Source organism: Elephas maximus, chromosome 22, assembly GCF_024166365.1.
Source record: "Elephas maximus indicus isolate mEleMax1 chromosome 22, mEleMax1 primary haplotype, whole genome shotgun sequence".
Taxonomy (NCBI): Eukaryota; Metazoa; Chordata; class Mammalia; order Proboscidea; family Elephantidae; genus Elephas; species Elephas maximus.
In genome coordinates this window covers 20,548,996-20,574,394 of record NC_064840.1, presented here as the reverse complement: position 1 = coordinate 20,574,394, position 25,399 = coordinate 20,548,996, and the positions used below count along the sequence as shown (strand labels likewise).

Here is a 25,399-nt window from a genome sequence, read left to right as displayed (position 1 = left end):
TTCAACTCTCCATTCTGGACTATGCCCTGGGCCTTGCCTTTCGTAACCAAAAAGGTCGCTGAAGTTTCTAAACAACAGTAACAAACCACTTCTTTTCTAAATTAAAATTGTCACATGCCCCCCAAAATTAGAGTTTTTTTAAAAAAATTTGTTTGTTTTTATAGAAGAAAACTATACATGCATACGTATCACCTGAAACGTAAGGACTAGGACATCCCCAAATCTGTACTAGGGCTGCAATTTTAGGATAGGATGTCCAGGTAGGGGCTCCCTGAGAAGGAGAGGTATTTTTTTTTTTTTTTATAACGTTCAATAGGTCCAAAATGGACTTACGACACCTTTATGGGAAGAGGCTCGCCTGGAGCCCAAAAAATGGGTAAACGTTGGACGCGGCGGAATATTTTCCAAGACGGAACGTTCATCAGAGGGGAACGATGATCCGGACGCAACCTTGGCGGGGGCGGAATTTCGGCTGAGGGTTACAGTTACCCTGGCAACGCGGCGCGTCCGGCGAGCTGAAGGCGGGACGGAAGGAGGCGTGTGGGAGGAAGGAGGGGCGGGGCTTGTGGCGGAAGTGGTCTCTCCGCCCCTGCAGCCTGGGGAAGATGCTGCGTCTGGTGTGTTGGTGGCTGTGGCTGGGGATGTGCGGCCTCCTGGTGGGGCGGGCGGAGGCCCAGAGCCCCGAGGAGCCGCCAGAGCGGAGCCGGCCGTATGCAGTGCTGCGCGGACAGAACTTGGGTGAGTGGCCGCGTGCTGGTGGGCGGCGGGGTCCGGCCTGTTGTCCAGTCGCTGCGGGTGGCGGGAGCCTGGGACTTGGGGGCGGGAGGGGGGAATGTGTGAGGGTGGGGGGGGTGAGGCCCCTCGGCGCCCCGCGACCCCCTCTGCGCAACCTTGAGGCCGAAGGCCTGGGCTTTGTTGCATGAATGAAGGAATTGAGAGTCGAAAGACTTTGCTCTCAGTCTAGGTGCCCTCCTCACTGTGTGCACCAGGTTAGGCAACAGCACTGGTAATATACCCCACCCTTCTTCATTACTGATGGAGCCAATAGCAACAGGAATAACGCCAGATCACATTGGTTGAGCATTTGCTGTATACCATGCGTTGTGCGCGAAGCACTTTGTATATGCCATTTCATCTGAGCCTCGCAGTAACTTAGTGAAAACGGTACGGTTTTTCAGCCTTATTTTATAGATAAGAAAAGTGAAGCCCAGAGAAGTGAAGTTATTTGCCCAAGGTTACACAGCTAGAAAGTGGTGAAGGCCGGTACTAGAACCTAGATTTTGTGGGGCTTGAAGCCTATACCTTTTGGAAGGACCTCTTCAATTGGGGAGGGAGAGTTTGTATATACAAATACATATATATTTGTATATATATATAAAGGTTGTTACTTGCCGTGTGGAGCCCATACCGACTAATGGTGACCTCATGTGTGTCAGAGTACAACTGCTGCATAGGATTTTCTTGGCTGTAATATTAACAGAAGCAGATTGCCAGGCCTTTTCTTCTTCAGTACTGCTGCGTGGGCTCAAATCTCCAGCCTTTAGGTTAGCATTTGAGTGCAAATTGTTTGCTACCTGGTGACCTAGATACACACGCATGCTCATGAACATGCACATGCATGTACGTGGCTGTGGAAGGAGCCCTGGAGCTTAAATCTTGGCAAGCTTCACAGTAAATTTGCGTCTTCCGCCAAAGCCCTTCCTTTCCACCGTACTTCATTGTTACATCTGTGTATCTGTGAAGTTATCACATCATTTCTGGATTATTGTGACTCTACATGAACTCCATATCTGTCATGTGTTGGCCACTTAATGTGTACCTAGCACTGTCCTCAGTGGTTTCCACTCATTATCCTGCTTAATGCCTTATAAAGGGCTTCTTAGCCTTGGTACTACTGACATGTTGGACCCGTGATGCTGTGTTGTGGCCGGAGGGGGGCTGTCCTGTGTATTGTAGGATGTCAGTAGCATCCCCCCGCCCCAGATGTCTGTAACAACTCCCCAACAACTCCACCTCAAGTCAGGACAATCGAAAATTTCTCCAGACATTGCTATTAATATCCAAACCAAAACCCCAAACCAGACCCATTGCCATCGAGTTAATGTCTGACTTACAGTGACAGTCTGAATTGGGTTAATGTCCACTGGGGGCAAAATCACACCCTGGTTGAGAACAAGTTCTCTACAGCCAAAACCCCCCCAAAAACAAACCCACTGCTGTCAAATCCATTCTGACTCATAGTGACCCTGAAGCAGTACTACCCAAAGGGCGATCTGTGTGACAGTGTGGGTCTGCAAACTCTTTGTTACCTGCAAAGAGATGACTGTAGAAATTGAGAGTAAGTGGTTAGAAACTGTAATGGTTTTGAGGTTGTTGCAACATCCAGGCAAGCGGAGACCAGTTCTACATGTGGTTGAACTGGAATGCTTTGCAGTTGGAGGGAGCTGCTTTTTAGTCATGCGCAGTAGGACTACTTAGTGCTCTGGGACAGAGTAGAAATTATAAAAACTAAACACTGCCCTAGACAATCCTGTGCAGTGGATATTTTTCTTATCTCTATTTTCACAGAAGAGGAAACAGACACAGAGAAGTTGAGTAATTTAGAAAAGGCCACTAGCCTGTAAACTTTGTACATTGGATCCCAGATGGTCTGACCCCAGATCCTGAATTCTTGACCCATGTGTCTTGCTGCCTGTCTTGATCATCATAACAGCTCTCATTTACCATGTGCTTATTTTATGTCCAGCACTGTATTGAGCACTTTTCATTGGTTAACATATTTAGGCCTCAAGAAACCAGTATGAGGTGGGTGTTATTTGCCCCATTTTATAGATGCAGAAAACAAAACCCAACAATGGGAGGTGACCACAAGGATCTTTTAAAGTCATGTCATTCACACAACTAATACTGCATGCAAAGTGCTGGGAGAAGTAAAAAGATGAATGGAGAATTCATCAAGTCCCAAATGGATACAACCGAAACAGGTCTCGTGTTCATGGTTCACAAAAAAAAAAAAAATTGCTCTTTTTAATCTTTTTTTTTATCAGCTCATGGTTCTAAGCTCTTTTTAATTTTTTTTTTTGGTGGGGAGGGGACCCTTCCAAAATACAAAATGCAAGAGAACAGGTTTAAATGGAATAAGACTACATTGCTTGCTTACTTTGGGTACGTCATTAGGAAAGACCAGTTGTTAGAAAAAAGCATCATGGTTGGTAAAGGGTCAGCGAAAAAGAAGGGGAACATCACTGAGGTGGATCGACGCAATAGCAAAAGCGGTGGCCTCAACCGTAGCACCAGGCGTGAAGATGTTACAGGACTGGGCAGCGTTTTGCTCTGTTATCCGTAAGGGCTCCGTGAGTCAGGGCCAACTCAACGGCAGCTCACAACAGCACAGGCCGAATTGCAGAAACTCAGGGAATTCAGAGCTTTGAAAACTGGAGCGGGTATTTGGTTAACAAGGGCTATTTTGGGATATGATATTTTGTTTCATGTTAGTCATATTTCATTTAACTGAGATCTTTAAAATTACATCTGGAGTTACGACAAATTGTCTTTGTCACCTTGTCCTCCCCTTTCCTCCCCTCCCCCCCACTTTCCCAAAAGATGACCTTTCCATATGGTCAGTTTTTAAATAATAATGGGGTTAAGTGTGGGAAGTGGGGCAGGAGGTCACAGAGCCACAGATACCCCAGAATTGCTGATTTGAATAAAACTCTGTGCAAACCTTGATTTTATAGAGGAACAGTAACCATTCTGGAGAGCAAGCGTGGTTAGCCCCAGCTGCCACCTGAGACAGGCCCGCATGCTTATAAACACGTAATATATGTATTCACTTGTTAAAAGTTACATCATCTTGAATGATTCACAACATGTCTGGGATAGTCACACAAACAGGATTGGTTATCAGAGCTGCTGTTGCAGAAACCCTCTCTGGCAGGTTGCTGGTTACATTAGCAGTTTTTAAAGGTCAGGACCTTATAGCTCTGTCCAGCCAGGACTCAACCTGAGGTATTGTTGTAGGTCAGTATCAGCTGTAGGTCCCATTTCTCACCTGAGCATCTTGGAGATTTGAGTGTGAAATTTATTCTTAAAAGTGCTAACGGGTTTGTGAAGTTAGTAATTGCTTCTTTTATCAGGAGAACCTTTTCAAGACAAGAGACTGTAATGATTTTTTCTCTGTTAAATCTCCTTTTCATTAATGGGTTCCCTGCTTCTATTCTCCCTATAATCAGATGATTTTCCACACAGCAGCCAGGGAGTCTTTTTTCCGACTAAATCACTCATGTCACTCCTTGCCTACAACCTTCCAACAGCTTCTGTATAAACTTAGAATAAAATCCATGTTTCCTTTGTGGCCCACAAAGCTTTGTATGAACTGGCTCCAGCCTTCCACTCAGGGGTCATTTCCTGCCTCTTCCCTTCACTTCTTCCACCTCAGCTGTGTTGGCCTCCTTTCCATTCACTGAACATGCCGGGCTTGTTCTGGCCTCAAGGCTGTTTGCTGACCCATCTCCCTGCAGCAACACCTTTTATTCAGGTCTCAGCCTGTGTGTCACTTCCTCAGTTGCTTCCTCAGCCACCTGCCCCCCTTTTCCCATGGCTCTGTTTGTGTCACAGACACTTCGAGCTATGTGAAAGGCTCTTATTTGTTTACGTTTGCCGTCTGGAGAGCAGAGACCCTCTAGGTCTGTTCATGGCTCTTTCGCCTGCACCTGCAACGGTACCTGGCCCTGAGTGGGTTTTGGTAAACCATTGTCAGGTGAACTACCACGAGGAGGTAACCTCTTTTCCTTTTGCAGTGTTGATGGGAACCATTTTCAGCATCCTGCTGGTAACCATGATCCTTATGGCATTTTGTGTCTACAAGCCTATTCGGCGTCGGTGACAGCAAGCAAGCAAGTTGTCCTGCGGTTTGGAAACAGGATACATTGTGTTGCACATGGGCCAGTAGAGAAGTTGGAACTGGAACTTTCCTGCTTGGAGATGACCTTTGGTCTGGACAGTTGGTAAACTAATGGTTTAGAAAAAAAATCTACTAGCAATTATTTTTCCCTAACACTGTAATGTAAATAATTGGCCAGTTTGCTCTTCCATGTTTTGTTTTTTATGTATATCTGGTTTTACTTGTTAAAAGGAAGGCCTGAAGCTCCATTGTCAAAACAGAGTGCTCACAAGAAAGAAAACATGGTAATCTTTGTGTCTATAAGAAACACACTGGAAAGGACTAACTGTTAACGTTTGGGAATATTAATAAGAGGAAGACTTAACATGTAAAGATTCCCTACTTAAGCACCATTCAGTCTTAATGGGGTAAGAATCACAAACGGTTTTAATTCTACTCAGTTGACCTAGAATGCTCTGGGCGCAAGGCCATGCCTCTCAGCGGCTTGCTGCTCTGCACTCAGGGGCTCCCGTAGAAAGTCAGGGACACTGTCAGGTGGGCATTGGACTGGAAATGTGACTAGTTAGCCCTGTTCAAACACACTAATCTCCCCTTGTACTGCACTTAACGTTTTCTCAGCCCACCGCCTAAAAATGGTGATAGTTTTTCAGGTTTGGAGTCTTGAAAAGACTCAGCATGAGCTCCTGTGAGCCCTGGGGTGGGGGAGGGCTTAACCATGGAAATGCGAGATCAACATATGTGGCAGGGTGGCAGGTGGGTGTGTGTTTACACAACTTTAATCTCAGCTTTGAATATGCTGCTATTAGTTTGCACTGTTGATGGACTGGATTTTTTTCCCCCCGTTGTTGAAATACTTTTTGTACTTACGAAGTGGTTATCAGTATTTATTTTAAAGGTGTTAGGTTTAATTGTTTGTTATTAAATTGAAGTGCTTATCTTGTGCTCCATTCGAGCACCAAACCCAGTGCCTGGAGAGTAAAATTTGGACTCACAGCAACCCTGTAGGACAGGGTTGAACTGCCCCAGAGTGTTCTCAAGGCTGTAACCTACAGAAGCAGGTTGCCACATCTTTGTAGGGTGGCTGGTAGGTTCGAACTGCCGACTTTTTGGTTTGTAGTCGAGTGCTTAACCACTGCACCACCAGAACTGCTTCCATTCAGGCACAGCACTGATTTTTTTTTTTTTTAAAACAACCTGCTCTTAATGTGAAAAAACAGATGTTGGACTTAAGGGCTTTGTTTGTGATCATAACATTGAGCCACTGAATGTACACTGTTCTGTGCTTTTGAGCATGTCAACTAAAATTAAAGTAAAACCTTACATACTGTTTTACTTCTAGCGATTATTTCTACCACCTGTCTGTCAGTTTGTCATATAGTCGTGACTTGCGTGTGTTGCTGTGATGCTGGAAGCTATGCCACTGGTATTTCAAATACCAGCAGGGTCACCCATGGTGGACAAGTTTCAGTGGAGCTTCCAGGTTAAGATTAGGGAGAAAGGCCTGGCGATCTACTTTGGAAAATTAGCCAATGAAAACCTTATGGATCACAACAGACTGTTGTCCAACTCACTTGCTTTGGACATGTCATCGGGAAAGACTAGTCACTAGAAGGGGACATCATGTTTGAAGTAGGGGGCCGACAAGGATGAGGGAGACTCTTGGTGAGATGGATTGGCACAGTAGCTGCAACAATGGACTTGGACATGCCAGCAATTTTGAGATGAAGCAGGAACAGGCAACGTTTTGTTCTGTTGTACATAAGGCCGTCATGAGTTGGAGTCAACTTGACAAGTAACAATTATTGTCTAAGAGTTTAAAATGCAGCTGTGTGTTTGAATCTGCTCTGATCTCTTAAGTCAGCATTGTGAAGTGGGTTTCTAAATTCAGTTAACAGTATATTGCCCTAAGGTATTGTTTCAGAAAACTGAGCCATAATTAAACTCAGGCTGGGCAAGGAGTCAGAAGACCTGGATTCTGGTCCCAGCTTCAACTGTGAACAAACTTACCTTCTCCAGAACCTCAGTTTTTCCATCGTAAAGTGGTGATATACACACTTTATCTTTCTTAATTCTTGTGAAGATCAAATGATGTGAAAACTAGTACAAATTGAGGGTAGAATCACCACAGCTGGCCTGTCCCACAGAAGTTCATAGTTATTTACTCCCAGGGGTGTACATTCCCCACCTTGTCCAGAATCCTGCACTTTGATGTGTTTTGATACACTGTCCCAGAATTTATTGCCACTTTTAGGACTTAAGAAGGAAACAGGAGAAACTTGCCAAGTCCATAGACCTTGTGAGTTGCTGTTGGCCCAAAGCCAGGTAGTTTGATCATGTTCCAGTTTCCTGGCACACCTCACCATACTGTTACTCCACATACAAGTCCAAATCCCAGTCTACAGCTTCCTTCCCATTTTACCATCAGGTCACTATGAGAGATTTCAGGTTCAAAGACAGAAAAATCTTTGTGGAAAGAGGCTTATTACAAAGGGATGAGTAGAGACAAAAGTGGCAATTCTATGAGAGACTGACCTTCATCTTTTGGGGCGAGGGGCTGGTAGGCAAACTCTAGACCTTCATAACCTGAACCGTACACAGAATATCTACCAAACACTCGAATGAACACATTTGATCCATTTACACCAATCAGATGAGAACAAGTTATTTCAGCAAGCACTGCTCTGAGCTTTCTTTAAAGTTGAGATTAAGGCACCTGCCAGTGCCTGAGATTTAGGTGCTCTTGAGTCTTCATAGCATGTTCATTTTTTTCCAGCTGGGCCTCAATCTTAAACCTGTATATGTTTCTATACAGAGGTCTGTGCTGGACTTTGAACTCCATCGCTGCTTCTGCTACAAACAGTCATGTGAAGTCACCATAGTCCACCTGTCTTCCTCACTGTCATCTACTCAGCAGGACCCTGGGGAGCAAGCTGGGGATTACGGCAACTCATTTCCTTTTTCTATCACTACTTTGAGCAGACTTTTCAGTTTCCTCAACACCTCACGTCATGGATAGTGTGACGGCTTGTAAGTGTCTTAGGGACTTTGCCGTATGTAGTTCCTAGCACTGTCTTACGTCCAGAAGTTGATCATTTAAAGTTTGCTCCTGGTATTAAACCACTGAAGCTTTCTTTAATGAACCTAAAGATAACGTAAGACACTTTCTAAAATTAAAAACTCCATAGGCATTGCACCTTTTGACCTTAGAAGAGTAACAGTTTGTTTCGTAGTGCTCCGGCACCTGAAAGTTAGTATTCCCCCGAAGCCAAGCAGCTCCGTCACATCTTTTTGGCAACGCCAAGACCTCATTTCTGGTATGCAGACATTTTTACTGGACACTGCCTCTTTTGTTTTCATAGCAATGTTAATTAGGTGGAGGATAACTCTGGAAGCCATAATCATCTTCTGAATTTGTAAGAACAGCCTCTCAAAGCACTTCTGCTTCCAAGGAAGAGTGTACTCACTCAGATTAGAAAGGGGCTTCCCTTACTCCACAAGAACCAGTATACCTGCAGGTGGGCTGCAGAGGCGGATCAGAGCAGCCCCAACACCAGTGCGTAGCATGGGGTGTGTGGACAGTACAGTTGGGCTGGGAAGAGCATGTCACCTCTGTGTAATGTACAGCTGAGTTGTGAGGGCATCCTAATGTCCCAGGAACGTTCTTACACAGACCCAGACCAGCTGCCCCATAGGGTTTCCAAGGCTGTATATCTTTATGGAAGCAGGCTGCCACATCTTTCTCCCATGGAGTGGCTAGTGGATTCGAACCGCAGACCTTTTGGTTAGCAGCTGAGCACTTTAACCACTGTGCCACCAGTGCACCTTTACACAGAACAGAGGACTAGAAAATGCAATATGAAAAGAGTTTGAAGAAATGACTCAAAGAGTATAGACTTGTACGAGCACTCTCTAAGGAAGCGGTCTTTATTTGCATTTAGAAAAATGAACACATAGATGTAAAACACTGTGACGAGCAGACACAGTGCTCAGTCCCTTCTTAACCAACTGCCTGGGGAGAAAGTGAGAGAGATAACAGGAAGCAGAGCAACGGAATGCAGACCTGGAAGTTACCTCTGATTCGCCTTAGTTAGTAAACCACAGGGCCTAACTGGCAGCCATTCCCAAGAGGAGTCTTCGCCCAAGGTAAACGCCAAGTAAATAAAATGCATATTTGAAATAAATGTGATGTTGTGTATACTGGCCTCATGTGCAGAGCAGGAATTTTGGTCAGACCATGACAACAAAGGCAGATGATTGTATGACATTAAAAGCACAGTTCTTTGTGACTACAACATTTTACTGGCAATACTAACTGTATGATACAGACGTTAACTGGAATAGTAGTTTGTTTCTCTTCCTATCCCAACAGAAGCGCAACAGATAGGAAGCAGACGTGAAACAGAGGCTATTGTTTACCACATTACTTCAGTGCAGCCTGTGGGAATGAATACATGGGCCAGAGTGAGGGGTGCATTCCACTGTATTCCACAGGGTTCTGGATGCTGTGTGATGGTTATTTACAGAAGGATTAGACAAAATAGTTCACTACTAAAGGTATCCCAAAAAGGCCTGAGAAAACCTGGTTAAAATGTATAACCTTGTATTGCTACTGATGGGAGCAGTCATTTTTATATCTTCTAAAAATAATAAAAAGATTCTGTTAAAAAATAGATTTATCCAGAAAGATGTTGATTTGAACTGTAAAAAGCAATATGGAATCATCACTTTCCCTTTGGACTAGCGCCATTGGCTTCGGTTTTAAGCTCGCTTTCTAATTCCAAGTCTATCTCTTTCTCAAGTGAGATCAGGGAATATGGTGAGCTCTTCTTAGGCCTCCACATGGCAGTCCTTCACTGGAGAATGTACAGGAAACACACGTGGTTTGGTTCTATGCTGTTCCGATATTTTGGCCAGCTTACCCACTTCAGGAACAGCTTTGAGTTCCCCTAGCTGCTCCTTCAGGGACAGGATTAGCTGCCTTGGATTTAGCACGGAGGAGCCTGCTCTCAACAAATTCAAATCAGATCCCTCAATAAGTGGAGTGAGGTTGTTTTAAACGATTAATAATTTTTAAGGCTAAGGCAACATCCACAGTCATTTGTATCACCTAATTTGATGCAAAGAGCTAACCATAATCTAAAATAGATCCTGTACACATCTCCTCTAGCTTGGGGAAGAAGGTGGCGGTGGAGGAGCATAATGACAGTGCTCTAGAAACCCTGTACAAACGTAAAAATAAAGATCGGCACAGATGAGCCATTTCTTTGGTGAAGTATAAGAAGTGTCTCACAAATTTTCATGAATCACACTCTACAAAGGCTGCTGCTGCTCGTATATAAAAGCACCCTGACTGTGCAATAACTTCGTTATCACTCATTGATAAAAATTAATCTACAAACCTGCGAGGATTGGGGTTTTTGTCTAAAGCTGGTAGTAAAAATGTGACCTGCAAGCCAGTACAGTTAATGGAAGTGATGGGACTCTCCACCCCTTAGCCTGGAGATGGGGTCTGCTGGGCCCCAGCCCCTTCTCTCCTGGGAAGAGTCACAGTCCGGCCTAGAGGCCCTGGCCCTGCACCTCTGCATAAGGAACGGGGCAGCGGCCGCCTGTTCACGGAATGCATACGAGGTACGGTCGCTCTGGCCCGGGGTGCTGGTGGACTGGGTGCTCGCAGTGCAGCCTGGAGCCGCTGCTTGGTGCAGCCCGGGGATGGGAGGGTCTATTTCTCAGTGAGCGACAGCTGTAAGACCTGCTGGAGCTCTGCCTCCTCCTCCTGTAGGCGGAGCTCCCGCTCCTCCAGCTCTTTGGCAGAGAGCTCCATGGCCAGCTGCAAGTCGCTGTCGAAACGGCTGGTCTCGCTCGGGGTGCCAGGGCACGGGCCTCCCGAGCTGGTGAGGAGGCTCTCCTGGATGGCCCTGGGTTGGAAAATGAGGAAAAGAGATATTCATCACCATAGAAGCAGCACCAACTACATTTCTTAATTCCCTACCGCGCACTATAGATGTGTAATGTCATGTAACTCTGGGGGTGTTCGTACTCTACGTAGCTGAGAAACCCAAGGCTCAGAGAGGTTACGGTACCTGCCCCCAAGATCGGCCAGCTACTAAGTGATGAAGCTGGGAAATGAATTTGGAGTTCTTTTAAAGCAAAACTCAGGCTCCCATATATGCCTAAAGTACACTTTGTAAAATGAATCTAGTTTTTCTCCCTAAAAAAAATAAAAGATTCTATTCATCTCTGTAGCTCTTCCCTAAAGTGTCATCGCCTTTAACATTGTTTAAACTTCCCACTGAGGGCACCTAGGCCCTGTGTGATTTGACATTCTTTGTAGAAAATCAAACGAATCAGAAAAATGTACCCTGTGCCTTTCTGCAGTGATGCTGACATAAAAAAAAGATGCTGTCCAGTCAGTTCTGACTCATGGGCTCCACGAGGTTTTCAGTGGCAGATTTTTGAGAAGTAGATCACCTTGGCTTTATTCTGAGGTACCTCTGGGTGGACTTGAACTGCCAAACTTTTGGAAAGCAGCCAAGCACATTCGCCATTTGTGACACCCAGGGATTCTCTGACATAGAATTCAGCAGTTGTCACTCAGTCCTGGAAACTCCACTATCAAGCGTTTATAGCTATTTTAATGAGAGATGCCACCAGAGGAAGTGGTGAGCTAACACGTGACCGAGTGTCTCCTGCCAGGCAGGGTCCAGGCACTAAGTGCCTGCCTCAACCTTGGTTTAATCATTAGGAGTCAAGTCAATCACCTCTCGTACTGGGCATCATAGGCATGTGTCCTGCTGATCCCTCCATTTGAAGCTGGTCCTGAGACATCCTAGGAAAAACAAACATTATGGACATGAATACCTCTCAGAAAGAAGAGGTGTCATACTGACACAGAAATAAAAGCAACAGAGCAAAATTAAAAATATTTACATGTATATTATCAATAGTGCTGTGTGAAAAACTGATAGGGATTGTAGGTTACCTTTCTAACCAAAAAACAGTTGTCATTTAGTCAATTCCAACTCATTAAAACCTCATGTGTCTCAGAGTAGAACTATGCTCCACTGGGATTTCAATGGCTAAATTTTAGGAGTAGATAGCCAGGCCTTTCTTCAGAGGTGCCTCAGGGTGGACTCAAACCTCCACCCTTTTGGTTAGCAGCTGAGAGCTGTTTGCACCACCCAGGGAGTCCCTACCTCTTTAGAGAGTCCCTACCTCTCTAAAACTACACCTAAATGTCAAGTAGTATATGGTACACTACCCTGATCAATAGCCACGACCTTTTCATATTGTTGTTAGGTGCTGTCAAGTCACTTCTGACTCACAGTGACCCCATGTACAACAGAACGAAACACTACCTGGTCCTGCACCATCCTCACAATCGTTGTTTTGCTTGAGCCTGCTCTTGCAGCCACTGGGTCAATCCATCTCATTGAGGGTCTTCCTCTTTTTCACTCACCCTCACTTTACCAAGCATGATGTCTTTCTCAGTGACTGATCCCTCCTGATAACATGTCCAAATTACATGAGACAAAGTCTTGCCATCCTTGCTTCTAAGGAGCATTCTGGCTGTACTTCTTCCAAAACAGATTTGTTCTGTCTTCTGGCAGGCCATGATATATTCAGTATTCTTCACCAACACCATAATTCAAAGGCATCAATTCTTAAGTCTTCCTTATTCATCGTCCAGCTTTCGCATGCATATGAGGCAACTGAAAATACCGTGGCTTGGGTCAGGCAAAACAGTCCTCAAAATGACATCTTTGGTTTATAACACTTTAAACAGGTCTTTTGCAGCAGATTTGCCCAATGCAATACGTCATTTGATTTCTTGTGCTGCTTCCATGGGCACTGATTGTGGATCCAAGTAAAATGAAATCCTTGACGACTTCTTTTCTCTGTTTATCATGATGATGCTTACTGGTCCATGTGATGGTTAAGATTGTGTATCAACTTGGCTAGGCCATGATTCTCAGTGTTAATATGTGATCACTCCCATGATTGAATCTGCTGTGAGTAGCCAATCAGTTGAAAAGGAGTTTCCTTGGGGGTGTGGCCTGCATCCAAATATAAGCAGAGGCTCTGGCTTTTTTGCTCACTCTGAATCCTGCAGCTGCCTCCTGTTAGTCTGACCTCCAGCTCTTGGGACTTGAGCTATCAGCTTATCTGCAAGTCTTAGGATTTGTTGATCTTCACAGCCTGAGAGCGGGGGTCCTGCTCTCCAACCTGCTGATCTTGAGTTCGCCGGCCCCTGTGGCTATGTGAATCAAGAGAAGCCTCTGTCCTGATCCACAGACTTGGGACATTCTAGCCTGTACAACTGTGTGAACTGCTTCCTTGTTATAAATCTCTCTACATACATATTTATACACTTCACTGGTTTTGCTTCTCTAGAGAACCCAGCCTAAGACAGTCCAGTTGTGAGGATTTTTCTTTTTTTGTTTTTATGTTAAGGTGTAATCCATACTGAAGGGCTATAGTCTTCGATTTTCATCAGTAAGTGCTTAAAGTCCTCTTGGCTTTCAGCAAGCAAGGTTGTGTCATCTGCATATTGCAGGTTGTTAATGAGCCTTCCTCCATTCCTGATGTCGTGTTCTTCTTCATACAGCTCAGCTTCTCAGATTATTTGCTCTCATACAGTCTGAATAAGTATGGTGAAAGGATACAACCCTGAGGCATAACTTTCCTGACTTTAAAACACACAATATCCCTTTGTTCTGTTCGAATGACTGCCTCTTGGTCTATCAGGTTCCTCATGAGCACAATTATTGTTCTGAAATTCCCATTTCTTGCAATGTTATCCATAATTTGTTATGATCCACATAGTTGAATGCCTTTGCAGAGTCAATAAAACATAGGTAAACATCTTTCTGGTATTCTCTGCTTTCAGCCAATATCCACTGACATTGGCAATGATATCCCTGGTTCCACGTCCTCTTCTGAATCTGGCCTAAATTTTTGGCATTTTCTTGTTGATGTACTGTTGCAACTGTTTTTGAATGATCTTCAGCAAAATTTTACTTGCATGTGATATTAATGATATTGTTTGATAATTTCCACATTCGGTTGGATCACCTTCCTTTGGAATGGGTACAAATATGGATCTCTTCCGGTCAGTTGTCCAGGAAGCTGTCTTCCAAATTTCTTGGCATAGACAAGGGAGCACTTCCAGAACTGCATCTGTTTGTTGGAACATCTCAGTTGGTATTCCATCAATTCCTGGAGCCTTGTTTTTCACCAGTGTCTTCAGTGGAGTTTAGACATCATCCTTCAGTACAGTAGGTTTTTGATCATATGCTACTTCCTGAAATGGTTGAACATTGACCAATTCGTTTTAGTAGAGTGATTCTGTGTATTCCTTCCATCTTCCTTTGATGCTTCCTGCGTCATTCAGTATTTCCCCTATAGAATCCTTCAGTATTGTAACTCGAGACTTGAATTTTTTCTTCAGTTCTTTCAGCTTGAGAAATGCTGAGCGTGTTCTTCCCTTTTGGCTTTCTAATTCCAGGTCTTTGCACGTGTCATTATAATACTTTGTCTTCTCGAGCCACCCTTTGAAATTTTCTGTTCGCCTCTTTTACTTCATCATTTCTTCCATTTGCTTTAGCTACACTATGTTCAAGAGCAATTTTCAGAGTCTCTTCTGACATCCATTTTGGTATTTTCTTTCTTTCCTATCTTTTTAATGACAACTCGTCTGGTCTTCAGTCATTGGTGTTCAATGCATCAAATCTACTCTTGAAATGGTCTTTAAATTCAGGTGGGATATACTCAAGGTAGCACTTTGGCTTTCGTAGACTTATTTTAATTTTTTTCAGCTTCATACCTTTTCATACTTTACATAAAATCAGTCTATTAAAAACAGCTCACTGAGCAAATTTTTAAATGAAGAAAACAGGTAACTCTTTTACAGCAAAATTAGAATACATAATTCCATATTTGTTGTCTTTGACTTTGATCACGTAAACAAGTAATGGTATATAAACAAGATTTATATATGTATTGGGGGAAAAAAATAAGCTCACCTACATAGGGCATGGAAAAGCATACTGGCCTGGCAGTGACATCCAGGCACTGGGTCTCCCCCAAGAGGCCTCCTATAGGGAATATGCCTGCTTTGGGGGTCTGGCCCTGGATATGGCAGCCTGAGAAAGCCAAATGGGTGTGGGAATGGGTGGTTGCAATAGGGGAGAGGGGAGGGGACGGAGGAGTGGGCCTCATATCCAAGTTCCAGAGGCTCGGGAATAATGCCAGAATACCAGCAACCTGAGCAAATGGGGTCATGGAGTGTGAGTACTGTCCACAGAATAGCCTCATGAGGGCAAAAGAGCTCCCAGCGCCTGGCACAAAGCAACCAAAAACCAAATCCATTGCTGTTGAGTTGATTCCAACTCATAGCAACCCTATCGGATAGAGCAAAGCTGCCCATAGGGTTTCCAAGGCTGTAATTTTTACAGAAGCAGACTGCCACATCTTTCTCCTCCAAAGTGGCTGGTAGGTTTTGAACCATTGACCGTTTGGTTGGCAGCCAAGTGCTTAACCACTGTGCCACCAGGACTACTTGGCACAAAACAAGCACTCTTTAATATCTCTCGAATGGACCATGGAAGGAAAGAAGAAACCAATAAACGCACAAATGAACAGCAGTAGTCCAGATACACCAGAGGGCAGTGGAAGCAGAAGCAGGACCTGCCCGAGTAGAGCAGGGAGGCCACCGAGAGACGGGATGGAAGGAGTTGATGTTGGGAGAGGAGGACCTCAAGCCCTGGACTGTTGCCAGGAAGGTGATGCTGGGAGGAATAACCACATAAAGGAACAAAATGAAACTGTTCTTATGCCAGTCTGTCCTATCCTTAGCTCCACTTTTAACTAGAGGCTCAGAGTTTAAGGGGATAATATCTCTTACCACAGAATAACACTTCAATAACCATTTTCATCACATACTTACTGAGCAGCCACTGGGAGTTGGGATTAAAATCCACATTGTTACCTTCATGTGGGACAGCTGACACAATGTTGCCAGGAAAAATATGGTGATGTAAACTAACAAGAACTTACAGTTTTCAGTGCTGGAAAACCATAAAGCACACTTCAAAACACTACCAATATCACATACCATGTACATTCCTTAGTAACATCCCTTTTCTCCTCTCTGTGTAGTTATTAGCTACATCACAGATGAGTATAAGGGAAAGAAAAGTCTGTCGGGAGGCAGCACGTGCGTGAGGCTAACTTGGGCTGTGCAGGTAGTCTTTTACATAATAAGTTTTTGCAAAAGACCAGGTTCATAAAATGTAAGATAATCTATATAAATACTGAAGATTTCAAATGTAATTGAAATTAATTAAATCTTTCCGCCCAAAGCTGAGGGTAAAACCTCCCAAGCCTGTGTTTGGGATTTGTTCTGATACAAGTACCTGGCTCCTGCTGGACTCCAGCAAGCTCTGCTGGATGGCAAACTGCATTATCTCGTAGTCTTCATCCTGCAAATGCATGTTTCTGCCGTTGTCTTGAATGTGATACGACTCGGGAATTTCAAACACAGACTGATCTACCTCAAAGTTTGTGACGTGGGAAGCTGTAACACAAGAGTTAGTTACAATAAAATTTCTACTCCAACTTATTATAAAAATTAAATTTTTAAAAACTAAAAGGATCAAAATGGTGATAAGGTTTGCTACTATGTGAGAGAGATTTTGAGGAAGAAGAATCGTCATAGAAAAAAGTACCAGAATACTGCTTTTGTCTTTTTCTTTTTGCCTTGATTCTTTTTCTAATGACGAAAGTAATGCATATTCATAAACACAATGCTACAGACAACTGTAAAGTGAAAATCTCCTTCCCCACTCCTGTTCTGCTATTACTAGACCCCATCGATAGTCACTCTTGTATACCCTTCAAGGAACAGGATGTGTGTATGTGTGGATGGATATGCGTTTGTGTTTATATATACAATCACACCAATATGCCTACTTACTTTTTCCTTTATTATGAAATATACTAAACATACCTGTGTATCCTTCACCTAGGCCAAGACACAAAACACTACCAATATCACATACCATGTACATTCCTTAGTAACATCCCCTTCCTCCTCTCCATAGGTAAACACATAATTCACAACAGTGGTTATCCCTGCCTGGCTCTTTGGAGTTTTGCCACATGTGTATAATATTAAGCAACAGTTTGCTTTAACCTGTATTTGAACTTGACATTAATGGAACCATATGGAAGAGTTTTTCCTTCAACATTGTTTTTGAAATTCAGCAAATTGGATGCACACGGCTGTAAATTTTCATTTTCCCTGCTGTATGTTACTCCATTGTATTAATAAACAATTACCACCTTCTGCTATCTCATGACATTGGGTTGTTTCTCGGTTTTGCTATTATAGACAATGCCGCTGTCCATTATTGGGGTCTCCCCAGGCCCGTATGCATGTTTCTCTAGGGCACATGCCTAGGAATTGGCTGGTGTGCTGAATGTACACATCTTCAGTTTTACTAAGTAATGCCAAATGTTTTGTTTACAAAATTACACCAATTTACTGTCCCATCGCAAGTGGCTGGGTGTTCCTTTGCTGCACAATCCCATGAATACATAATATTACCTGAATTTTTGCTTATCTGATAATATAAAATTGTATATTATTCTTGATTTTAATTTTTAAAAGTAGAACTGTAATCTACATACCATAAAATACTATCTCTTAATTCACCATACTAATAAAGGAGTAATTGGAGAAAAAGCATGTGACAGAAGTCAATACCCAATAATAATAAAAAACCTCTCAGCAAACTAGGAATATAAGGGCATATCCACAACCTGAAAAGCGCATCTACAAAAAACCTACAGCGAACCTCATACTTAATGGTGAAGCATTAAACTGTTCCACCCCTAACATCAGGAACAAAACCAGGATGTCCTCCCTTGCCATTTTTACTCAACATTGTACTGGAGGTCCTAGTCAGTGCAATCAGGGAAGACAAAGAAGTAAAAGGCTTACAGATTACAAAGGAAGAAATAAAATTGTCTTTATTCACAGCATGACTGTGTATGTAAGAAATTCTTAAGAAATTGACAAAAAAGTTACTAGAATACTGTGTTTTACACAAACAATGCATACCTTCTACGTTTGTCAACTGCACCACCTCGCCACGAGGTACTTTCCTAAGTGTACTATGCTGATTTTTTTTTTAATTAGCATAGTACGCTTAGAAAACTACCTCATAGGGGAGGGCATGGTTGGCGAACAAACATAGAGGACACGCGTTAGTGAAAATACAGTAAGTGATTTAGCAATGTTGCAAGATAGATGGTCAAAAAGTCAGTTACATTCTATATATTAGAAATGAAAATTGGAAAATAAAATTAAGGAAATAAATCCACTTACAATAGCATCCAGAAATATGAATTGGATCGATTGCAAAGCAGCATTTGGGAATTTTTTTGTATGATAGAAATGCTCTATATTTTTATAATGATTATACGGGTGTACAAGTGCATTTGTCAAAATGCACTGAACTGTCACACTTAACATGGATGCATTTTTATTGTATGTCTATTATACCTCAGTAAAATTAATTTTTAAGAATATGCTGTCTTTTTAATACAAGTGGGATCATACATATTCTACAAGTTTTTTTTTTCCCCCATTAACTAGGCTATCTAAAACAACACAGAAATCTGCTTCATAGGATACTCCAGTTTCAAACAGAGTTTAATTAATGACAAAATTATGAATTTTTTTTTTTTTAAACCAGAAAACCCAGCTTTTTTTTTTACCTGAATTGGCCTGGGTCCCGTCCACATTCTGGGATACGGTTTCTTCAGCAGTGCTACAGCCATTGACATTTCCAAATGTAATCCGTGCATTTAAGACATGAAACAATGGAATTTCTAGCAAAATAAAAGCTTTTGTAAATAAACTTCACTGAGCATGGCAATAATAGTTATAATTTACTATGTGCTTACTGTGCTAGTACTGTGCCAAGTACTTTTTATGAGTATGATTTCATCCTCATAACCACCCTCCCCAATTTATAGAGGGAAAACTGAGATGCAGAGAGGTTAATTAAGCAGTTTTTCCTAGACCACAGTGAGTAAGTGATGAGCCAGGGTTCAAGTGTCAGGAGTCCACAACCATCCAAAATGAAAATTCCTCATGAGTAAGTTCTATCATACATGGTATTATGCCTAATCCAGGCCACAAAACATATTTATGTATCAAAGGATCTTGTTGTCAACTGTCTTCCTCAAATAACTATCTAATTTGAAGTTTCACTTGAATAAGGTTTGACACTATAACAATGAGTGTGTCATATTTTAATGCCTTTTTACATCTATGAGGACTGCCTATAAATAGCACTGATGGTTGGGGTCTCCTCATTTTGATATGCAAATCTCCAACCTGAACCAAGAGGCCTGACACTTCTTTACATCACACTGCAGAAGAATTCTGCCCTTCTCCTCCTTGTCTATCATATATTACTCTCTGTCTCAAGTGCTACAATTCCCTGAAGCACATTCTGTCACCCACAATAACGAGCAGAACCTACAAGCGTTCCTGTGGTTCACTTAACAGTACCTATTTTGACAGGAAATCCGGGTGGGAATTCCAGCTTGATGAAATCTCTCAGTCTTGCAAAATGCGCGCTTGTTCTGGCCATCAGGTCAATGATGGGAATGACCTGCTCCACGAGAGACAGAGGAAACTCTTCGCACATCCACAGCGTCGCTTTAAACCTGCAGGATTTGGCAAAGAAAAGACGGAGGCCATCTCTACTAGACGGGGAAAGCAGACTACTACATGCACGAGGCTAGTGGCCACAGGAGCCCTCGTGGTGCAGCAGTTAAGCACTTGGCTGCTAGCTGAAAGGTCATCAGTTTGAATTCACCCAGTGGCTCTGCAGTAGAAAGACCTGGCAATCGGCTGCCAGAAAGATAACAGCCTAGGAAATCCTACGGGGAAGTTCTACTCTGTCACATGGGGTCTCTATGAATCAGACTCCAATGGCACTTAACAACTGTCACCACTAGCCTCCTGACTCCACAATCTTTCCAGTAATCTCTTAATTTTATGAAGGGAAGAGAACCATAGGAATTCAGATAACTGTGAAATCTGGCAATCGGGGGGAAATGGCCTGATTACAACCACCCACTGCAACAGACTTAACTGACAGCAAATATGAAGAAATAAGATGGCCAGTGGAAACCATTTCATTTGATCAGCAGAAGCTTGTTGGCAGTAAAAGAAGGAATTCTTACATCTAAACTATGTACTCTCTGGAAAGGGCTCCAAAGATGGGCGATCTACTGTTAGCTTCCTTCAGATCAAGTGGTTTAAAAATTGTTTTTAAAGGAAGAGTGTGAGGGATGACTGAACGTGACAACTAAGCAGCACAACTTCTGGCCACAGACTCTCTTACTTTTGTGTTCTAATCGTCAGCTCTTTAGGCCTTCCAATGTCCCTGTCTTTCAGATCAAACTCTTCATCGAAGTACTCCTCAGGCGTGATGGCTGTGGGGTTATTTGCTGTGGCACATTCTGTGGTGAGGTCCTGCCAAGCCAAAACCCAAGCAAATTAGAAACTCGAAAGGTGTGCTCCCAAGAGGGGACCAATGGCGCTCACTCTCCAAGGTGGACTTGTGAACCAGTACAGATCAGGAAGTTCCAGTCATTACTAAGCTACTGCATGGAACACGAAAACCGACCAAGGTGCTGCCAAATCCCATGGCAAGTGTAATGGATTTCTCTGTTTTAAAATTAGGAACTAAATATTTCTTGACTCTCCTTTGTATTTTTATCTCCTGATTATAGAGAAAGAAAAAAAAAAAGTGGAAATACTTGAAAGTACATAAAATTTGGGGCTTCCGTTCCAGCTCTGTCATTCTCAAGCATATGACGCTGGAATGGTAATTTCATCTTTCTGACCCTCCGTGAATTCCGGAGTTTCATATATAGTTATTGTGAGGATCAACTAAGATAATGTTTGTTAAGGAAATCCTGGTGGCGTAGTGGTTAAGAGCTATGGCAGCTAACCAAAAGGTCGGCAGTTCAAATCCACCAGGGGCTCCCTGGAAACCACATGGGACAATTCTGCTCCGTCCCCTAGGGTCGCTTTGAGTCGGAATCGACTCGATGGCAACAGGTTTGGTTTGGTATACTTCTCGGAGCCCTGGTGGTGCAGTGGTTAAGAGCTCAGCTGCTAACCAAAAGGTCGGCAGTTCAAATCTACCACCCGCCCCTTAGAAACCTTATGGGGCAGTTCTACTCTGTCCTATAGGGTCGCTATGAGTCAGAATCGACTTGACGGCAATGGGTTTGGTTTGGTATACTTCTTAATCCTGGAGATCTGCATCTGAAAGATCACAGCCTTAAAAACTCTATGGAGCAGTTCTATTCTGCACACATGGGGTCGTCATGAGTCAGAATCAACTCAGGGGCAACCAACAACAACATACATTTTACGTTCCATCGCTATAGAAAAGGCCTAGTTTATAACGGGTAAGAGAGGAAGCATCTGATTTCCACAATCATCACCCCTCCTCTAAACTTTTTTAAAGACTTGTCTAATGCCCTTCCAAAAGAGTATCTCAAATTCTAGCTTAGGAGTACTCTTCAACCTCTTCAGATAGAATGCCCTGCACGTGATCCAATAAGTGCTCTCACAAGCACAAATAAGTCCTCTCCTTTCATAAAACTGCTGAAAGCCTGTGGCTTAAACTTACCCCTTGAGCACCAAACTGGTGTTCCACAGTCCCCAGCAGAGATTCCAACGGATTCCTGTCCGCTACAGAGGGGGAAAAGGTTACTTTCTAACAGTGTACCTCACTGTGGCTATAGAAAAAGATGCCCATTATGTTTTAAAATTTCTAGTCCCAGCAATCTGCATTGGGCAATGCTGAAGTTCTTCGCTTGCAAACAGGCTGAATAACATCACCCACGACCATAAGCTAATGTCTCCTTCAGGGGACACTTTTTATTAGGATTACTAAAATAAACGGACGACAGACAGAAGAATTAAAGCAGACTAGTGGGAAGAGTGTGGATTTGGGAGGGAACCATATCTGATTCCCATCCCACCCTGGCCACTCACTACCCATGTGTCCAATGACAGATCATTGCTCTGGGGCCTCGGTTTCCTCATCTGTCAAACTAGAGTAATGGCAATAGTAGTGGTACTGGTGGTAGCTACCAATCACTGGATCCTGATCACATGCTGCAGGCACTGCTGGAGAGGTTTACAGGTAGTTACACATCTAATACTCCCAACAACTCTAAGGAAGGTCTAACATTACCTCCACTTCACTGCTGAGGAAACCGAGGGTGGGTAACTTCACATGGCCATTGGCAGAGCTGGGATATGGTAACGTTTTGACTTATAGCCCCAAGTTCTGTTCAAATCTTTCATCATGATATATTGGACTGAATCACTCATTCCAATGATAAACATTCTCCAATTTCCCTATCTACTTTTTCGGCCATATCCAACAATTGTTCTTCATAAAACATAAACAAGCCTTTGTGAATGGCTTTAATTACAGCAGAAGCCAACTATGGGGAAACACCTTCAAGAATGAGTCAGACTAAGGAAATTTCTATAAAAAGGAAGTTGGGGTTAGGATTAGTGCTTCCTGATCACATTAACCCAAAACAGAGTGAAGAAAGGCCCTCTCTAGGCTAAAAGAAGGGGGAGCATTACCTTTATATCTCTTTTTTTCTTCCTCGGTCAGGTGTTCTGTCCGTATTTTAGTTATCACACTCACATTGTTTACTGTGTAAACCTTGAGAGATGTGTGCAAAAGAAAACAGTGACACAGGGAATCAAAACTCAAAAAAAAAAAAAAAAAAAAGCAGAGCAAGAGCAAAAATGCTGAAGCAAATAAAATAATAATCCAGCAAAATAAATATGAGAAATGGTTAACAATCATTAGGATCCTTCAGAGAAAATATGCAAACTCTCAACTAAGAAATGTATCAGCAGTTACTTTCCACCTGTGACAGTTTTAAATACTGAGGAGTTAACAGTGACAGGCTGCATCTTCCTACCTGCCCCCCCCACTGCTAAACAGTCTCAAATCCGTGTCCTGCAATTTAGGTTTCCCCACTGGGTTTCTGTTGTCCTAAGGTTCCCAAACCTGCATCATGTACTTCTGCTGACCGGTGGTAATCTTATACTGACTTAGACAGCCATCTGCTGGACAGAAGGAAAGGGGGAGGAACACAAGGTTTTCCACACCTAAAAGATTTACAGAAAACCAGTAAATCACTATTTAAAAGGAATTCTGTATAGTGACCACAAAAAAAAAAAAAAAAGTTTTAACTGCCAGAGTAAATGCTCTGTTACCAACCTGACTGGTGAATATGGTTGTCTGGAAAACCAACACAGTGGTTAACAGGGAATTCAGTCTCTATGCCATTAGTGGATTCTTGATGGGCAAAGATTCGGAAAACACACTCTGCACCAGTACAGCTGTTTCTAAATATGTCGTGCTGAGCATGGGGTAAGCTTTCTGAGTGCTCACTCAGAGGCCACGAGAGGGCCCTGCAGTACCTGGCTTCTCACCGAGAGCCACCAACCCCTCTACACTGCAGGCTAAGGAAAGACACAGAGCTTCCCAGCTGACAAAATGCCAGATGACTCAAATGACTGTCGTCTCCATTATTACAACTATTTTCTAAATTCCCTGATGTCATGTAAATGGGCTATAAGCCTACTGGCTACAATTAGAGACATAAAAGCTATGTTAAGATATTTTTAAAAAACCACTCAGGTCATAAAAACAGATGGACAAGTATGTTAAGTCTAATCCTTTTTCTTTCTCTTTTTTTTTTGTTGTTTAATTAAACGACTGACTAGCTTGTCATTCCTGTACTCATTTGTCTACAATATTGTTTTTCTTTGGCATAACTAGAGACCTCCTCAGGACATGCTATCACATGTCTGAACGTCCAATAAGATAAAAATTCAAGTGAGAGATACCATTAGACGTTACTTATTCCCCCAGAGCGTCTTCATGGCACAGGTGCATGACAAAATCTGAACAGTCTCCTCGTTTGCATAGAAGCTAAATAGCTATAGTAAATCTTATTTTAAGAGTTTCCTTTTACCTTTGCTTCGTAACCATTAACAACTTCTGCTTTATCTGTCCTCCAGCCCCAGAATCCGGATTTAGTTCTGATAAAAAGTGAACACCACAAATTTCTACATGTACAATATGTATGCCATTCAGATTTATCCCTGCAGCCGTTACAGTTTTTTCCCCCAGCTTAAGTTAGTGAAGGACACTTGGAAATTACGGTCCTAAGGTCCACAAAAGGATGCTGTCCATGACAGATGGCTTAGGCCTCCCCCACCCTCCCCCACACAGTTAGTAATCAGTCTGCCTCACCCCTGGCATGGGGGCCTCCATTCTTGGCTTCTTTACAAAAACTACCAGCAGAGGTGACAAAGGTGGTGACATTTACTGGACAGCTGTCCTAAAGAGTAAGTGAAGACGACCAGCGGCCAAGGTCTTGCCACAGGGTAGTATCTGGGTCACAGCATTTATCTGGGTCACCTTAACTGAGGGCACAGGTGTCAGCGGCTCTGTCTCCATTAGCAGCCGCTTCTCAATCGAGGAATTCTTAGAACAATGAGGCACAGACCGTCCTGCTGCTCGGAAGAGAGAGGGTGGGGCAGGACCTCATCCCGTGGCCACCGCTTGGAGCAGCCATTAATGCCTGCAGAATGGCTGTGAGTCACACACTTTCTCGGTTTTGGTGCAGCAGGGGGAAAAGATGTTAAAAGCGGATGTGCAGCCCTGCCTTCAAGTCCGGCTCCATGAAATGCTGTTAAAGTGAACCAGCATTCCAGCGGCAGCTGTGGCTTTGGGAAAGTGCCCGAAAGCCCAGCTATTTTAACTCAACATACTTCTGAAAAAATGTATTTAGGGACCGAGAGTAGACAAGAGGCTCGGATTGTTTTTCACAAAGCAGCTCGCCCTGGGAAATGCTATCACTCACATGGGAGCCCTGACCAGCCCAGCCCCTTTGTCTAGGACATCACATCCTAGCTCCACTGTGACTGCTGCCCTTGGCCCTGCTGCCGGGCAACAGCCTGCCTTCTGCTCTGACCCCCGAGAGGGCGGGAAGTCACACAGGAAGCTCAGGAACGGTGGCAGGTTAGCCAAGTTGCAAAGAACACATAGGGTTATTGGCATTTTGTGTTTCTAGTTTGCTTTTCTTCTAATGGGATTTTGTAAATAAAATTAGGCAAGATGGAGTATCATGAGTTCCACATGTGGACTATGGGCCATCAGACAGAGGAGAGACTAGATCTTTAATTTTCCTACTGTTGTTGGGTGCTGTTGATTCTGACTCATAGCGACCCCATGTGACAGAGTAGAACTGCCCCATAGGGTTTTCTAGGCTGCAGTCTTCACAGAAGTAGAAGACCAGGTCTTTCTCCCGCAGAGCTGCTGGGTGGGTTCGGACCACCAAACTTTCCAGTTAACA

At 43.3% G+C, this 25,399-nt stretch overlaps 2 protein-coding genes across 2 annotated transcripts in view; one reads left to right on the top strand and one right to left on the bottom strand.

Moving 5' to 3' along the window:
* Positions 1–592: 592 nt before the first annotated feature.
* On the top strand, positions 593–8,005 carry C22H12orf76 (chromosome 22 C12orf76 homolog). Its single transcript, XM_049865745.1, has 2 exons — positions 593–738; positions 4,800–8,005. The coding sequence occupies exons 1-2, from the start codon at positions 606–608 to the stop codon at positions 4,883–4,885; spliced, it is 219 nt and encodes a 72-aa protein (XP_049721702.1). The 5' UTR covers positions 593–605; the 3' UTR covers positions 4,886–8,005.
* An 806-nt stretch (positions 8,006–8,811) lies between these two features.
* The window catches only part of ANKRD13A (ankyrin repeat domain 13A), a 41,841-nt gene continuing 25,253 nt past the window's right edge, over positions 8,812–25,399 (bottom strand). The window contains exons 7-15 of the mRNA XM_049865743.1: positions 24,014–24,080; positions 22,605–22,686; positions 21,631–21,692; positions 20,329–20,459; positions 19,488–19,645; positions 18,686–18,799; positions 16,318–16,478; positions 11,662–11,729; positions 8,812–10,818 (exon numbers count right to left, since the gene is read on the bottom strand). Of these exons, the coding sequence (XP_049721700.1) occupies positions 10,623–10,818; positions 11,662–11,729; positions 16,318–16,478; positions 18,686–18,799; positions 19,488–19,645; positions 20,329–20,459; positions 21,631–21,692; positions 22,605–22,686; positions 24,014–24,080 (1,039 nt within the window). The 3' untranslated portion in view covers positions 8,812–10,622. The remainder of the gene's footprint in view (positions 10,819–11,661; positions 11,730–16,317; positions 16,479–18,685; positions 18,800–19,487; positions 19,646–20,328; positions 20,460–21,630; positions 21,693–22,604; positions 22,687–24,013; positions 24,081–25,399) is intronic.

Excerpts from the sequence above, each read along its gene's own strand:
- C22H12orf76 (XM_049865745.1), top strand. The coding sequence starts at position 606 with ATGCTGCGTCTGGTGTGTTGGTGGCTGTGGCTGGGGATGTGCGGCCTC. Across the intron at positions 739-4,799 it reads GCTGCGCGGACAGAACTTGG|TGTTGATGGGAACCATTTTC; the intron begins GTGAGTGGCCGC and ends TTCCTTTTGCAG.